This window comes from Daphnia magna, linkage group LG3 (genome assembly GCF_020631705.1).
Source record: "Daphnia magna isolate NIES linkage group LG3, ASM2063170v1.1, whole genome shotgun sequence".
Classification (NCBI taxonomy): Eukaryota; Metazoa; Arthropoda; class Branchiopoda; order Diplostraca; family Daphniidae; genus Daphnia; species Daphnia magna.
Window position 1 is genome coordinate 11,620,800 of NC_059184.1, and position 16,290 is coordinate 11,637,089.

The 16,290-nt window shown below is 38.6% G+C and overlaps 1 protein-coding gene across 1 annotated transcript; it reads right to left on the reverse strand.

Annotated features, from left to right (window-relative positions):
* Positions 1–1,342: 1,342 nt before the first annotated feature.
* LOC123470535 (BEN domain-containing protein 6-like) lies at positions 1,343–2,879 on the reverse strand. Its single transcript, XM_045170851.1, has 4 exons — positions 2,662–2,879; positions 2,302–2,608; positions 1,561–2,022; positions 1,343–1,482 (listed from the first exon to the last, which is right to left on the reverse strand). The coding sequence occupies exons 2-4, from the start codon at positions 2,414–2,416 to the stop codon at positions 1,343–1,345; spliced, it is 717 nt and encodes a 238-aa protein (XP_045026786.1). The 5' UTR covers positions 2,417–2,608; positions 2,662–2,879.
* Positions 2,880–16,290: the final 13,411 nt, after the last annotated feature.

Here is a 16,290-nt window from a genome sequence, read left to right on the forward strand (position 1 = left end):
TGTTGATTTGTCGGTTGATATCTTTTCCGATACAATAAAAAATAGTGATGAAACATAACAGACCAGTGAATTATTTGTGTTGGCTGAAAAGACTTAATGTTGGCCGAAGTGCTATACCAAGGAGTACGTATTACCGTTTGCGACTTCACGTGCGTCCTCCCTCAACTGCCGTAACCCACCAATTGCTGGCTCGCAATATACCTAATGGTAAATCTCTCAAATAGTGTTGAAATGCGAGCGTTACATCAACTTAGTAGCACTGATTTCATCGTCTTAATTGTACTTAATTGTACGTTTTTATCACATAATTAAATGCATTTACACGACTTTAACTCTTCTTGTTAAGTTAATAACTATTTATCAACTTGTATCAGTTGAGGAGACACAGCATGTTGAAGAAGACACGATTCATCATGATAACCTGGTTGCTTTTGCAAAAAATTCATCAGATAGCGAATATCATCCTGTACCTGAAGAAAGCTGCGAATTCCATAATGACGACGGCTATTTAGATGCTGGTCATGACAACATCGGCCCCAGTTCGAATAACGTAACCAAAGGCATGGACTACTACATCTAGAGGACGGGACTCTTTTCCTATCTCGCCGTGTTAAAGCCCGTCGGGTGGGTCAATTTCACGGGGAAATATATAAAACACATCAATCGATAGAGCGGCGGTTACAATTATGCAAATGGATTTTAGAAAATCTTTGAAATGAAATAGATATTTAAGTTTTAGTATTAGGAGAACGGGAATAAAGTCGTTTCACCAGTGCCCCCTAGCGACTAATGTAAGTTCTAGTTACCAAGTCCTTGTCAAAACAAACAAAACAATATAACCCAACCAAAAATCCGAGGCAATTAATTGCCTGTTTTTGGCAATATAATTGTATGTTTTAACACGCAGTTATTTTGAAACAATTTCCTAAGACAATTAATTGGGTTGTAACGTACTTAATTGGGTGGTAACATAATGAAGTATAGAAAAAAAAAATTTCAGGCAATGACGATAAATTACGTACTTATGTCCAATTTATAGTGTACGAAGTTTATTTAGTAACAAAGTGAGTGGTAATTTTATGTTTCTGGTATGATTTATTGTATACGACACTAACTGAAATTAATTGAAAATCACACGATTTATTGCATACTGAAGTATTGGACACTACGCTTGTTTTTACTTCAAAATAATATTTATTTATTATTGCATGATACCTGTTATTAGAATCACGTATTTTATCACACATTAAATAAAAATTTAATTTAGAGGAATTGTAATTAATCAAGTAATTGTATTTCATCGTTCAATAATGACAATTATTTTGCTGACGAGACCGTTACTTTATAACTTGCTGCTGTTATTTTGGAGCTTCTTCAACTTCTGTTTGGTATTGTTTAGAAAAGTGGAAATACCCTTTCGTACTTCTCCTTCTTTTTTCACTTTCTCGTGATCCTTGAATTGGAAAAAATCCAATGTCGCTTCTAGAAATGTTTGCAAAAACAGTTGTGATTAGTAATAATGAAATATTGAATTGATTCTAATATATATATATGACTTACTAATTATGCTGAGCAATTCATTCTCATCCATACACTTCTTTCCTGTCAAATTTGCTGACATGGTATGCGTACCCAGGTAATTATCGGTGTACATGAGGCGAAGAAGAGACCCCACAAAGCGAGTTTCAGATTTCTTTGAGCCAGGCGGAATCTGGTCGAGAATGTCTTGCGTAATGGGAAATGGATTGTTATACAAATCTGACGGATATTTTTGTGGTTTGTTAGTCTCCTCGATCGGTGTCTCTGGGGCATTCAAAACAGGTGGTGGTGGTGAGGAACTCCAATTTGCTTGAAAATGTGGCTTAATATCTTCATACGCAAGTTTCGGTAAATTCATCTTCACACTTGAAGTAGCAGAAGCAAGTGGGGCAGCTGAGGCACATTCCCCATTCTTCTGCAACTGTTGGATGTACTGCTGTTTAAAGATCAATTGGTCAACCCAAGCTTTGACGCTGCCGAATTCTGTAATACATAATATATACATTTAACTTATGACATACATACATTCTATATATATTCTACATACAATAATAATAACCAAAAATTCAACCAAAACTTATTATAACTTATGACATACATTCATTCTATATATATTCTACATAAAATAATAATAACCAAAAATTCCGTGCAATAAATTGGGCAAGTGCGCAATAAATTGTGTAATTATGTAATTATTTTTGCGTTGAAATGCATTTATCATACTATGGTGCACTAAACGGTATAATAAAGATTACAATTTACCTTGAAAAAACTTAAGATCTTTCTTCAAGCGATCATTCTCTTCTACTAGGGCACGTATCTTGCTTTTTAAGTGCTGGACGTCTTCAGTTGAAACAGGGGCCTGGCCCATCAGCATACTCGCCTTTAAAGATGATAGCACCTCCACCTCTGATTGCAAATTATCAGTACGGGTCGAAGTAGGAACGACATCTTCACATTCTTCCTCATCTACCAGCTCATCAGTTGTTTCGGGAAATACGAGTTTTTTCTTTGCTGGCGTTAGTTTTTGTAACGTGAAGCAGCCTGAATTGCTTTCAGAGGTGGAACCCTAAAAACAAGTTCAGTTATGATACAATAATTGATAAATCTGCACATGTTTACATCATCATTGCGTTCTTCCTTGTCGGAATACACCGAATGGCTTCTTTTCCTTGACTTTCCCGATAACGAAATTGGCTCAGCATGAATCTCAGCAACAGTAACAGTGGGTGGCGGGCTACCAGGCTTATCCCGTTGAGTGTTGTTTAATAATAGTGTAAGGATCCGCCGACCAAATCGAAATTCAAACGGTAAAATTTAACGCGTTGCTTTTATTGCCCTGTTTTGACCCCAAATTTGTTGCCCCGAATGACCGACTTTCTACTTTTATTACTCTAACGGTAAAGTCAACCTTCTTCCGGCGACCTTATATTTTTGAACACGCCTGACCTCGTTTGACTTTAAATTCGACTCTCTGCGTTGCCATATAAAAGACGGACAAAACTTCACCAGCGGAAAAGAGTCACCAGTCGACCAGGAGAGAGTCACCAGTCGACCAGCGAGGCAGTCAGTGAGTCAGTCTTCTTCCCTCCGTCTGTTACCTTTTCCCTTTTGTTTTTGCCGCCGTGTTTTGAAATGTAATTGGTGTCAAATTTAAATAAACATCATCACACCAATTGTTTCATCTGGTGGCAGCGGCGAGACGAACCCGCCGACCGAAGTCTTGGCCGTTACGGACGCGTTACCAAAACTCTACTACAGCAGTTCTTCGCCGATGATGGCACAAATTGAAGAAAAATATTCTTTCACCGACATCAAAGAAAAACCATTAAAGAAGAAAATAAAGGCATTGTGGTTGGAGAAATTCAAGAAACTAAAAAAATTTTTAAGTAAAACAATGAAAATTAAAATATCTCGACCTGTTTTTTCAGCTGCTATTGTCGCAAGCCGAGTCACCATTAAGAAAGTCTCTTCCCACCCGGAAAAACACGAAGACAAGGAAAAACACCAAAATGGAAACAGCATATTCGCGGATGAATCTGTCATACGAGCATCAGTGTTGGAACATCAAACGACTATAAGTTGCATTTTTTCCATCCCTCTTCCTGAACCAACTTGCGAAAACACAGCTGTTACCACGTCGGCAAGTGAGGAAACAAAGGAACCAAAAATCGTTGTGACTTCCGACCACCTTGGTGACCACGAAGACCAACCCGGGCTGAAACATCTGGACCAGTTGGAGCTCTTACACTCGATCCTACGCGATGCCCACTTGACGCCAGGCGACGATCAACGCGCTTCAAACGTCGTACACCAAGCCGAAACCTTCAGAGTCTTTGATCGCCCATGGCCAACGGCCAAAATTAAGAAACGAAGCAGAGGTTGCACGAAAGAGCTGTTGCTTTTTGCGCAAAGACGGTGCGTGCTTGTCTGCCCAGCCGCCTAAGCACTCATCACCTAGACCACGCGAAGACCCGACCAAACCGACATTGGAAATTCAACATTACAATTCGAAACCGATCCAATTTATTTCCTAACTATCTTAGACCACCCTTCTCTTACATAGTTTTTCCACCTAAAACTAGTTCCCCTTTGAATTTGACACCTCCAGATTTATAAAGACTACGGCAAAAGAAAATCAACTTCACTTCTATTCCCACCTCTATACCTCCACTTAACCAAAGAGGACATTCTCATGCAAACCATTCTTTATCTTTTTTTTTTATTTTGGAACAGCTGAAGTTTTATTGAGGTTATAATCTCGCTTCTTCTCTTATTGACACATCTGTTTGCGAAGCTATGTTCTAGGTTTAGGCACACCTCTTGCAGAGGCAATTGTATCAGTACCGGGCTCCGGGCTCAAGGGCGTTACATATTTCCTTCGACGGAACACGCCACATTGAGCTCCGCGCTCCCAGACGTCCGCGTCACTACTCATTTTTTCATATTCATTATTTTGCTGTTTTTAATCTGATTCGTAAAGACTGTCTAGGCTTAGACACTTGGGCTTCAGATTTGTTTTATCGAGCTCCGCGCTCGAAGGCGTAAAAATTCCTTCGACGGAATGCGCCACACTGAGCTCCGCGCTCGTAGACGTCTGCGTCACCACTCTTTCTTCATATTCTTTGTTTTGCTGTTGTAAAATCTGATTTCAAAAGACCGTCCAAGTTTAGACACTTTACTTCAGATTATTTTTTATTGAGCTCCGTGCTCAAAGGCGTACGTATTTCCTTCAACGGAACACGCCACACTGAGCTCCGCGCTCCCAGACGTCCGCGTCACTACTCGTTTAATGCTGTATCTTTTCTCCTTCACTGTATTTCGTTCCAAATAAAAAAATTGTCTCATTCCATCTGAGAAAGCTACCAACGCGATAAAGCTCCTCGAATATTCCTGGCTTACTTTTTCTTCTCTTGAACTGCATGTTTTACTATGTTGAGAAAAGAGATCGCGAGACGCAATCTATTTTGACGGGGACCCATGTAAGGATCCGCCGACCAAATCGAAATTCAAACGGTAAAATTTAACGCGTTGCTTTTATTGCCCTGTTTTGACCCCAAATTTGTTGCCCCGAATGACCGACTTTCTACTTTTATTACTCTAACGGTAAAGTCAACCTTCTTCCGGCGACCTTATATTTTTGAACACGCCTGACCTCGTTTGACTTTAAATTCGACTCTCTGCGTTGCCGTATAAAAGACGGACAAAACTTCACCAGCGGGAGAGAGTCACCAGTCGACCAGCGAGGCAGTCAGTGAGTCAGTCTTCCTCCCTCCGTCTGTTACCTTTTCCCTTTTGTTTCTGCCGCTGTGTTTTGAAATGTAATTGGTGTCAAATTTAAATAAACATCATCACCCCAATTGTTTCAATAGACTCTAAAGAAATATATATCACACTTTAAATTTTAAAAAATATATTAATTAGAATGTCTGTTTGCTACCTTTTGTTGAACAATTTTTGCCAACGTATTTTCGTTATTGAAGGACTCACAAGCCTTTCTGCTTCTTTTGGGTGGTGGGTGGGTGGTCAATAGAGAAGAATTTGAAGATTTTTTCTTTGACTGGTCATCAGCATGTTCTTCTTCGGATGCTCCATTTTGCTTTCTTTCTTTCAAACGCCTTGACTGTCTGCTTGCTCCACCTGGGCAGGATTCTTCAACTGCTGTTGATTTCTCCCAAACCTTCATTCTTATTTTGGGAAACAACTCGACAGCAACAATTTCATCTGACAACTGGTCCCGATACTGCTTCAAAATTGATATATCATCTGAAAATTCAAAATAATATTTAAATTACGAAACACAGGCTAGGAATTAAGAAATATATACTTCGTTTTGGATTAGAGAAAACTTGTCTTGCTAGGGAAGTGCCTTAAAATCAGAAGAGGACAATTTGCAAATCAAGATTCGACACAGTTGTTCATCTCGGTGAGATTTTCAGCATGACCAGAATTTTATTATTCGGCTGCAGTGGGCTGAATTACATTACAGCCCGTTGGTAACCAGGTAATCTGCTGAAATGCAAAAGGAAGAGAAAAAGAGGCTTACCAGCAGGGTTTCGTCGTCCAACCTCCTTATACGGCTGGCTTACCATGAGTATACATACAAGCAGCCACATAAAAGTATTATTTACACAGTCACGCGTGCAACAAAAGCGGATTACAACGGAACACTTTTTTGGAAAAAGAAAAATGAACTCGGAGGAAACCCACGATGCTATATGTATTGCAAGGGTTTCGTTTCAACAAAAGTTGACTTGAAAGTTTTATTTTATACTTACGGTCATATAATGAAGCTATTCTCATTGTTTTCAGTCCTCACATGTAATACACTGGTTAATAACTGCCGTTGTGACGATTCTATACGAAAGCTGCTCGAATTTCATTGGGACAAAGTGTTTCTCTTCCCAAAAGTTTGACATGAGGAAACACAAGTAGCACTTGTCTAACTAAGATTAAGACCAACCAGATATTGACGTCCTAAGCGACTGTTCCTCTTGCGCCTTTGATCAGCAACAGTCATTTCGTCCGTTTGGATGATGACCGTTTGGATGATGCAACACGGCGTATGAGTCATACTCGGGTAGGAAAAATAATAACATTATTTGATAATACGAATAATTTTTTATGGATAAAAAAACTACGTAAATTCCACTCCTAACCCAGCCAAAAATGGGATACAATTAATTGTTGAAGTTTACAATAAAGCGCATAATTTTATAATTAATCGTATATTGACAAGATTTTATCATAGTACCACCTAATGAATTGTACACTTTTAAAATTAATCGTATATTTACAAGATTGTATCATACTACCATGTAATGAATCGCATACTTCCATAATTAATCGCGTATTGCAAGATTTGATCATACTACAATATAATGAATCGCATACTTCCATAATTAATCGCGTATTGCAAGATTTTATCATACTACAATATAATGAATCGCATGCTTTTAAAATTAATCGTACAGTAGCGGTCCACGTAGTGGGAGGCTCGCGAAGTGGGAAATCTTACGAAGTGGGACGGGGTGGAGCCTGCACCAAAAAGACCCCTCTAGCCCAATATTCTTTGAACTTGCGCGGGGAGTTTAAACTTCAAGCCCTTTTTTTCCGGTTTTTGCGAACTGAAGGCCACGCTTGTTCACTGGCCTATTCTCTATTGTTTAAATAAACTAGTTACCTAAACAATTTCTTGGAACGAACTATTTTTTTCAAAAACTATAAAGTAGGCATACAATGGAAGGGGAATGGCGTATATGAAATGGCAAAAAAAGTCAGTCTTATATAATCAATTGTCGTGGCTACATCTCTGGCTTAAAATTGCCAAAAAAAGCAAGCAAAAAGAAAATTTGCCCGAAGATTTACTAAAAAACAGAAAGAATCACCAAAGGATCCCTTTAAGTGAACAGTTAAATGTGATCGAAAAGCTTGAAAGTGGTATTTGCCAGGCCGAAATTGTTAGTTCTCTTGGTCTGAGTAAATCAACAGTAAGCTGAATTTTTAAAAATAGTGATAAATTAAAGACAATTAAAGCTACGAAGACAGTGACATTGAAATCAAAAGTTTCGAATTCTAGAGCCAAGTATCCTGAAATAGACAAATTAGTGTACGAGTGGTTTGTGAACATAATTCATCCATCGGGACGGTGTAAGCCTTTGCCACTTAGCAGAGGAATCATTCAAGCCAGGGCTAAGAAAATTGCCGAACAACTGGATTTAAATGATTTCACTGCATCTGACGGATGGTTCCGCGGATGGCGTTGGCGCTACGAGATCGGAAAAAGTGTTCGTTTGCATGGTGAAGCTGGAGACGTAAATTTAATAGAAGCAGAGAAGAAAATGGAGGAAGTACGAACGACACTTAAAGAAAAAGGGTATACCCGAAACAACACTTTTAATATGGATGAGTCTGGACTCTTTTACCGATGTATGCCGAACCGCACGTATATTGTTGGTGGTGGTGATGTGCGCCAACTAGGAAAAGGATCAAAGGCTATGAAAGCAAAGGATCGAGTGACTGCCGTATTTTGTTCCAACTCTACTGGAACGTGCAAAGTTCCACCTCTCATCATCGGCACATCTAAACAGCCACACTGCTTCCGAGATGCGCGTGGTCCACTTCCATACATTGATCAGAAAAAAGCATGGATGGACAAGGAACGATATAAACCCTGGTGGTTTAATGTGTTTCTGCCGTGCATCCGTGAGTTTACGACAGAAAAAGTTGCGTTGCTGATGGATTCCTGTTCTGGACACGACAAAACCATCACAGATCCTCTAGGTCAAGTGGAATGTTTTTTTTCCCACCAAACACGACGTCCATTTATCATCCTTTAGACCAGGGAATAATTGCTGTGATCAAGACGCGCTACAAGACTCGTATGCTGACTCAGATGGTCAACGCGGCGGAAAATTTTGATGAACTTCAAGTCGAAGCTGAAAAATTGCCCAACGGGAGGAAAGGGATAAGCTACGGACTTCCTGCTCATGTGTTAGACGCAGCAAATTTACTAAAATCCTGTTGGGATGAATTGCCAGCTGAGACTATATCTGCCTGCTGGAGACGATCAAGATGTCTCCCGATTCTGGACACAGAACCTGTCGAGTCAATCGAAAGTTTTGCCCAAGCCAACCGTCAAATTCAGTCAGAAGCAATCGGCGAAATAAGTGGCCAGTTAGCCCGTAAGTTCTGTTGCCTTTTAAAAAATACATCTGAAGATACGTAACGCCAAGTTATTTCCAAAAAGGTTTGGCTGTTGGCAGTGGAAGTCGTTCCTTGACTTCTCTTGGTCTTTCAGTCATAACAAACGCGACAACTAAAGATCAACAAGAACTGCTTGCGCGATGGTTTGATTTCGAAAAAGATCCAGAGATCATCGCTGCTGAAGTTCTTTTATTATCAAACGAAGTGGAACTGCCTTCAACCTCTTTTAACTCAACGGCATGTAGCGAGTCATTTTCAAATGACACACTCACAGTTGAGTCTTTAGATGGTGTCATGATGGACACCGACGCTGCGCCAGTTCCGACTGAGACTAATTCTTTAGCCGATTCTGGGATTATTTCTTTCCCAACTGATCAAACGCGTAAGCCATTGACTGAAATTGAGAAAATAGATGTGAGCCGAATTTTGGAATCGGCAAAATATATGATGGAAATAGCAGCCGAGTCAAACAATCCTGTGTTAATTGAGATAACTCGCCAGTCATTTTTAAAAATACGTGATGATATTAAGTCAAATTTTGGTGATTTCTAGTCTTCCTTATGTTTTTCATTTAAATTACACCCAGAAATATTTGAATAATTAATGTACTTCCGTTGTTTCAATATATTTTGTGAGAAAAATAGTGCGTACGCATTTTCTTATTATTAAGGCTAACTTAAATGGATAGGGTTAAGCAACTATTAGTCAACGACTGGTGCAGTGCCAATGCCACCAATCTGAAATCCCCTAGTTGCCGAACCCTTCTTGTGTTAATCTTATGGGGTGCCACCAAGTGGGTCAAACCGGCAAAGTGGGAAGGCTCCCCCCTCGCACGACTTTTCCCACTACGTGGACCGCTACTGTATATTGAAAGATTTTATCATACTTCCATGTAATGAATAGTGTTGGCATTTCAATGCCCCAAAAACAGGTCAACTTCGCTGACCAAACATCCGATCTGGCAACGTGTGGATCGGAGTTTTGGAAATCGGTAACGAAGGGCGGAGCTACGGACGACCTGCGCCCAGACGATCGACTAGTTGCCTAGAAGACACACGTGTCCCGGCTCCCAAACTTACGTCTCGCCTTTAGTTCCGTTTTTTCCTTTCGTTTCTCGTTTAACTCACGTGCAATTGAATTTGTGTCTCGATATTGGCAGGCAACCAGTATCTAATTTTCTCTTTTGACTTGTAGACTGTGGCCCTAAATTCCCTTACTATTTTCCAAGACCTGAGGAGCACGATTGGCAAACGTGCTCATAGCAGGTTGTGCTGTTGTCTCGTTTTCGCAACCTATCCTGAGGAACACGATTGGCAAACGTGTTCATAGCAGGTGACGCTGTCATCTCGTTGTCGCAAAGTAATCTTGAGGAATAAGATTGGCGAACTTATTCATAGCAAGACTTTGAACATTGCCACTGAAACTTAATCTCGTAACCATCTTTACTGAAACCCTGAGGAAAACGATTGGCAAACGTGTTCATAGCAGGTCACGCTGTTGTCTCGTCTATCGCAAAGTTATCTTGAGGAGTAAGGTTGGCACCTTACTCATAGCAGGACTTTGAACATCCGAACATCTAAGCCTGTATGAGATTGGGCCCCCATTTTGGTTTGTGTAATTCGAAGCTTGAGGAGCACGTATGGAAACGTGTTCATCGCAAGTCTCTCCATCCCTAACGCTAGATTGTTTATGAACAAAATACAAAGTGTAATAATACTTCCACCTTTTCGTTTATACTCTTAAAATTAATCATATATTGGCAAGATTGTATCGTACTACCATGTAATGAATCGGATACTTTTAAAAGTAATCGTATATTGAAAAGATTTTATCGTACTACCATGTGATAAAGAATTAGCATAGAGCTAGTAGCATGTACTTTAATACATGTTGTAATAAGATTAACTTCATTTGCCAAAATATCATCATCACAACAATGGGCGAACATGTATTAGTCTTTACTACAGCTTTCAATACATATAACATACAGGTTATCTCAGTCTTTTTCAAATCTGATATTGCAGGGTATGCAAATATCACTTTCATTCTCAGCTCGATTAATTATAATACATTTGTGCCGAATTTCACTTGGAATAACAATTTCGGTGGAAATGTTGTCACGGTCAACTACTTTCAAGAACGCTGTCATATTTTGATTGGAATAACCGTCGTAACAGGGGGGGGGGGGAATTGGAGAAGGTGTAATCGATCACAAAACAAAATAATTTTTAAATCCTTACTATGGGCAGGGTTATCAAGTAAGCAACAACCAGAATAAATACAGTCACATTTCGGATGAAAAGAAAATGTTTTTTGAATTATTGACACTTTGTTCAAAGAAGAATTGATCGAGATAATAGAGTTCTCCTTTTTAAATGGCCTACTGTATGATTGCGTGGTGTACAATTTACCGCTAATAGCCAAACGTTCAACAAAGTAGGCATTATGACACCTCAATAACAAACGGTACTTCCGTTCTATAGCTATTACAATTTCAGTAATCATAACCATTTTTTTTTGGGAACCAATGGCAGAAATGCGTACCAAGTTACTGGTGGCCGTTGAAAAAGAAAGTGGGCCATCCATTTTTTTCCTAAAAAGTTTGAATATTCTCGGTTGACAGTGAAATAAAGTGTCGAGGATATTCTCGTAACTTACTAGTGCATAAGTAGTTACGAAATATTTGTTTTGCGATGGCGTTTGTTCCATGGAAAAGTCGTTTGATCAAACCACCCGCATCTTCATACAAGAACGCCGAATAGGCCCATGGTGCACTCCAGTTTTTAGTACCCTCTATAACATGTAGCAGTATGTGAATGTTGTAACTCACATGTTCTTGTCCATACAATTCGGGTATTAATGCAACAAACTTATGTATCATAAGGTGGGTAATTTCAATTTCGGATATTGTGACCACGATATAATAGGAAAGGTACACTCTCGCGCTATCACAGTCTCTTGGAAGAAACGGCGGGTGTTCAGTAAAGGGTCCTAAGATTCCCCGTCAGGTTCACTAGTATAGGAGGCCCATCGCCTCTCGGGGGTATAGTAAAAATTGGGGTTTTTCGTTCGTTATTTAGAAAATTACCAATCAATGTGTCTAGAAATGGATTTCATTTAAGCTTAATTTAATTCCCTATCCTTAAATATCTAACTCATCTAGATTAGGCAATTATTTATATGTTAAATTTGTGATTGAAATTCACAATTTTTTGAAATTTGCGCCTTTCGCAACATTGCCTATTTTATTATATTAAACACGTTTGTCTTCTCTCTAGTGCAGCAACTTTTACACCTTTGTGCTGTTATTGTAATAGGACGTGTTTATGTTACCGGCTGAGGCCGAATATACGGTATGTTGTTTACCTAGATGTTTTATGTCTTTAATTTCTGCATTTTTATAATGTTTATAATTTTATATGTTTATGGTTGTTCAAGGGGTTACAGGCAAAGTGAAAAAGTGCCTATGTTTAAAGTTCCTAAAGATGACACTTTATTCATCAAATGGAAAAAAGCTGCTAAACGAGGCAGATCTGACAAGACGCTTTCCAAGAATGATCACATTTTCTCAAAACATTTCCTAGAGCAGGACATAGTTAAAGGGGAGACTGACTTCAACGGTGTATATACACCAAGAAAAAAATGGTGGCTAACAAAAGGAGCAATTCCTGTACTAGGAAAAGGTAACAACACCATTTTATTTTAAAATGTTATTCCCTACTAACGAATAATTTGAATTTTAGATTCAAGTAACCTGAGAAATAGTCGTATGGCTAAGAATGTTACCAGCGACATGAAGCCAGAAAGTCACACTGGTCAGGATATCATTGACATGCAGGATGTTTCACTCGGTAGCTATAATGTAACAGCAAATGTGCAAACTGTATCACATAATGACTTGGAAACAACAGTTAACTTGCAGGGTGAATCATCTAATAATGGCACTGCCAGTGACACCAACGAATACCCAGCAAATGTTCAAGCTGTTAATGACATGGAAACAACAGTTAACTTGCAGGGTGAATCATCTAATTATGGCACTGCCAGTGACACCAACGAAGACCCAGCAAATGTGCAAGCTGTTAATGACTTGGAAGTCACAGTTTACATGCAGCGTGAATCATCTAATAACAATGGCACTGCCAGTGACACCAAAGAGGACCCAGAAAATGTTAAACAAAATTCATTGCAATAATCTATTGACGGTCTAATCTTAGATCCAACTGAGGCCAAAACACCTAATGCATCTTGGTGCTGGCTACCTGCCGAAGTGGAAGCTTTTGGCAAAGAGAGACGAGAAAGTTATACTAGAACCTGTGTGAAGTTTACAAAGGTTGACGATAAAATAGTTTACTCAAAATCCGTAACCGTAATACGAAATGAGTTGTTCTACCGTTCGAAGGGTGTACTAGTGAGACCGAATTTCTTACCAGAAAGTTTCGTGTACATTTTAGATTTAGAAGATGCTATGGATCGGTTTGATTCGTCTTCACTATGTCTTGGCTGTGACCAAAAGTTAAGTGAGCAACTGGCGACAATGAAAAGTGTCACTCAGGGGAAATATAATTGGCGATCCAAGAGATGCCTAAAAGTTCTCGAGCGAGGCTCGACATGTCATTTTTGTCGGCATCTGAACGAGTTATTGCCAATTAAACAATAAAAAATGGAGAAGCTTATAAGCAGGAATAGAAAGCTGGAAGCCAGTATCACTGCGAAAGAAAAGCAGGTTAAAAGAAGAAATGATGCTGTTAAGGTATTTTTTCTAAAAACATTCGATCTGTATAAAGTTATGGCAATTCCAATTTTGTATGTCCGTTTATTTAGAAACTCAGGGAAGAGATAATTATTCTCCGTAAAGATATGGTCAGGTCGTGCAACCGTGTTTTGGCCGACAAACTTTCCAAGTTAGATCCACAGGTAAATGGGTAAACAGTGAATTAGGGTATGAGATGAATAGCATAGATTTTAACATTTTTGACAAATATTGCATTGGACCAATTTTACTTATATCAAGTTCCGTCATTCACTATATTTACTAAAATCCATATTTTCATTTATTTTTGACAATCTTTTTTTATTTATTTTTGACAACCTTTTTTTATTAATTTACTTAAAGTGTCGTTAGTTTCAATTTTGACTTACATTCTCACTATTTTCTACATTTTTTAAAAAGTGTAAAACTATTTTTAAAAAAGCAGAATGTAAGAATGATAAAAGCATGCGCTACGATCCTGCTTTTTTGCTGGAATGCATCATGTTAAGGATTAAAAGTAAAGCTGCTTACGATCATCTAAGGCTACAAAAGCTCTTGCCTCTACCTTGACCCAATACCATTAGAAAGCTATTAAGCTGTATGACTTGCACTTTTGGTCTTAACGGTTATGCTTTAGATGCAATCAAAGTTTTTCTGAAAAACAAGCCAAGAGCCATGAGATTCGGTAGTCTTGTTTGGGACGAGATGTCGCTAGCCCAGTTAGTTAATTTTGATGCCAAGTAACTATTATTTGAAGGATTCATAGATTACGGTACTGCTGGGCTACTATTAAAAGAACAGAAAGAAGAATTAGCAGACCATGCCCTCGTTTTAATATTTCGACCATACCGGTACTCTTGGATTCAACCCATTGCCTGCTATGCGACAAAAGGAGCCTGCAAAGGTGAGTTGTTGACCGAACTGATGGCAAGAGCTATTACAGTATTGGACCAGAATGAAGCAATTGTGAAGTCAGTAGTCTGCGACGGAGCCCAATCAAACAAAGCCGTCATGAAGACTTGTGGTGTGGTAGTAAAGTACGACAGGATTGTCAACACCTTTGTCAATAAAGCTACACGAATGGAAGTGGGAATGTGTCCGCCAGATCCAGACATTGCAGTGAATCCAAGTCTATCGAAAGAATCGCTGGAATCAAACTCATGCGCCTTGTCTCGGAACGAAGTAGCATGCGATCACAAAGATGATGTCACTTCATTTGGACATCCGACGGCAGACGGAGAATTAATCTATTTTTTCATTGATGTGCCTCATCTATTGAAATGCATTAGGAATAACATTTTCAACGTAAAGGAGGTTCAGGTATTAGTAGCAATAAGAAATGTTTACTAGCATTATGTTATCTTATTTCTTTTAGTTCAAAGGAAAAATAGTTCGGTTTTCTGACTTCGAGTTGTTATACAATACTAGTAAAGTTCCTGGCACTCCACTGTCTATTTTAAGCAAGCTTACGAAAGCTCACATTTATCCTACTTCTTTTGAGAAAATGAATGTGAAACTGGCGGCACAGATATTATCCGATTCCGTTGTTTTAGCAATTAAATATTTCTCTTCTTTGCCTACGACGAGAAATGTGTTCAAAAATGAGAAAAGTATTTATAATTTCATATAACTCTGCATATAACAATTAATAATTTTTTTACGATACAGATTTTGGTCCTGGTACAAAGGGGGTCGTTGACTTAATAAACAAATCGTTTGATATAATGAACGGTCGATGCTCGAAGCAGGCAATCAAAAAGGGGAATAACTGGAGTTTGAAAAAAGCCGTAAGAATATTTATATAAATGAAATAATTTTTTTTAATCAATATTTTCTGATAATTTAAAGATATTAGAGGAGCTTCTTGAGTCTCTCTGGGAAACCGAATTAAAGAGTGATGAGACTGGAATTCCATCTTTTGCATCTCAAACTACCCTACAAGCATTGAGGATGACTGTATTTAGCACAATTGAACTCACGGACTATCTCCTCTCTGACGAAATAGGATACGATTTTATTTTAACGGGGAAATTTAATCAGGACTGTGTGGAAGTGCTATTACTGGCTTAACCAAAAAAAAATCCTTTATTAATTTGTTCTTTTTATTTGCTTTAACGTAGCGCTTTTTTGGCATAATTCGTGCTGCTGGTGGCGGTCAAGAAATGCCAACTGTCCGGTCGTTTCTTGCACTATTAAGAATGCTTTCTGTTTACTATCCTACAAGAGAAATAACAAGAAATAGGGCAAATGTTGACCAATTGGAACAAATGAAACTTCTGACGACTTACAAACAGAATATGCTGGACAGATTTAAAGCTGATGAAAAAGAGACGAAGAGAAGGCGCGAGGGTTTAAAAAGTAAACTCGCTAAAGGAATTCAATTTTTAGATTACGATGCACAAAATGAGAAGTCGTACAACAAATATTTGGAACATGTCGTGTACGATCTCGCTGGTTATATGCTTCACGCAAGAAGAAAATTAATAGGAAAATGTGATGACTGCTGGAAGTCGTTGCTCACTAACGACCAGTTAAAGCCAGACAGTTTTTACGCAGACAAGAGACAAATTGGTGGTATTGAAAAGCAAAGGCGGTTTGAAAAGCCCAACAAAAAATATGTTTGCTGTGATTTTAGAAGTCGAAAAAGTTCTTATCAAACACTTCGCATCACAAGATGCATACATTCGTGATTCATTCGACTCAGTGATATAAAAAATGTCAGAAATGAAAGTGCATCGTATCTGCTGTAAATTGCATCGCGAAAAACTTGTATCTAGTCTCATATACGAGTA

What these genes read in the sequence shown, in the direction of transcription:
- LOC123470535 (XM_045170851.1), bottom strand. Translation starts at nt 2,416, where the DNA reads ATGCTGATGGGCCAGGCCCCTGTTTCAACTGAAGACGTCCAGCACTTA. An exon ending in AGATCTTAAGTTTTTTCAAG is followed by an intron (nt 2,023 to 2,301) that starts GTAAATTGTAAT and finishes TATGTATTACAG; the next exon opens with AATTCGGCAGCGTCAAAGCT. An exon ending in TGAATTGCTCAGCATAATTA is followed by an intron (nt 1,483 to 1,560) that starts GTAAGTCATATA and finishes AAACATTTCTAG; the next exon opens with AAGCGACATTGGATTTTTTC.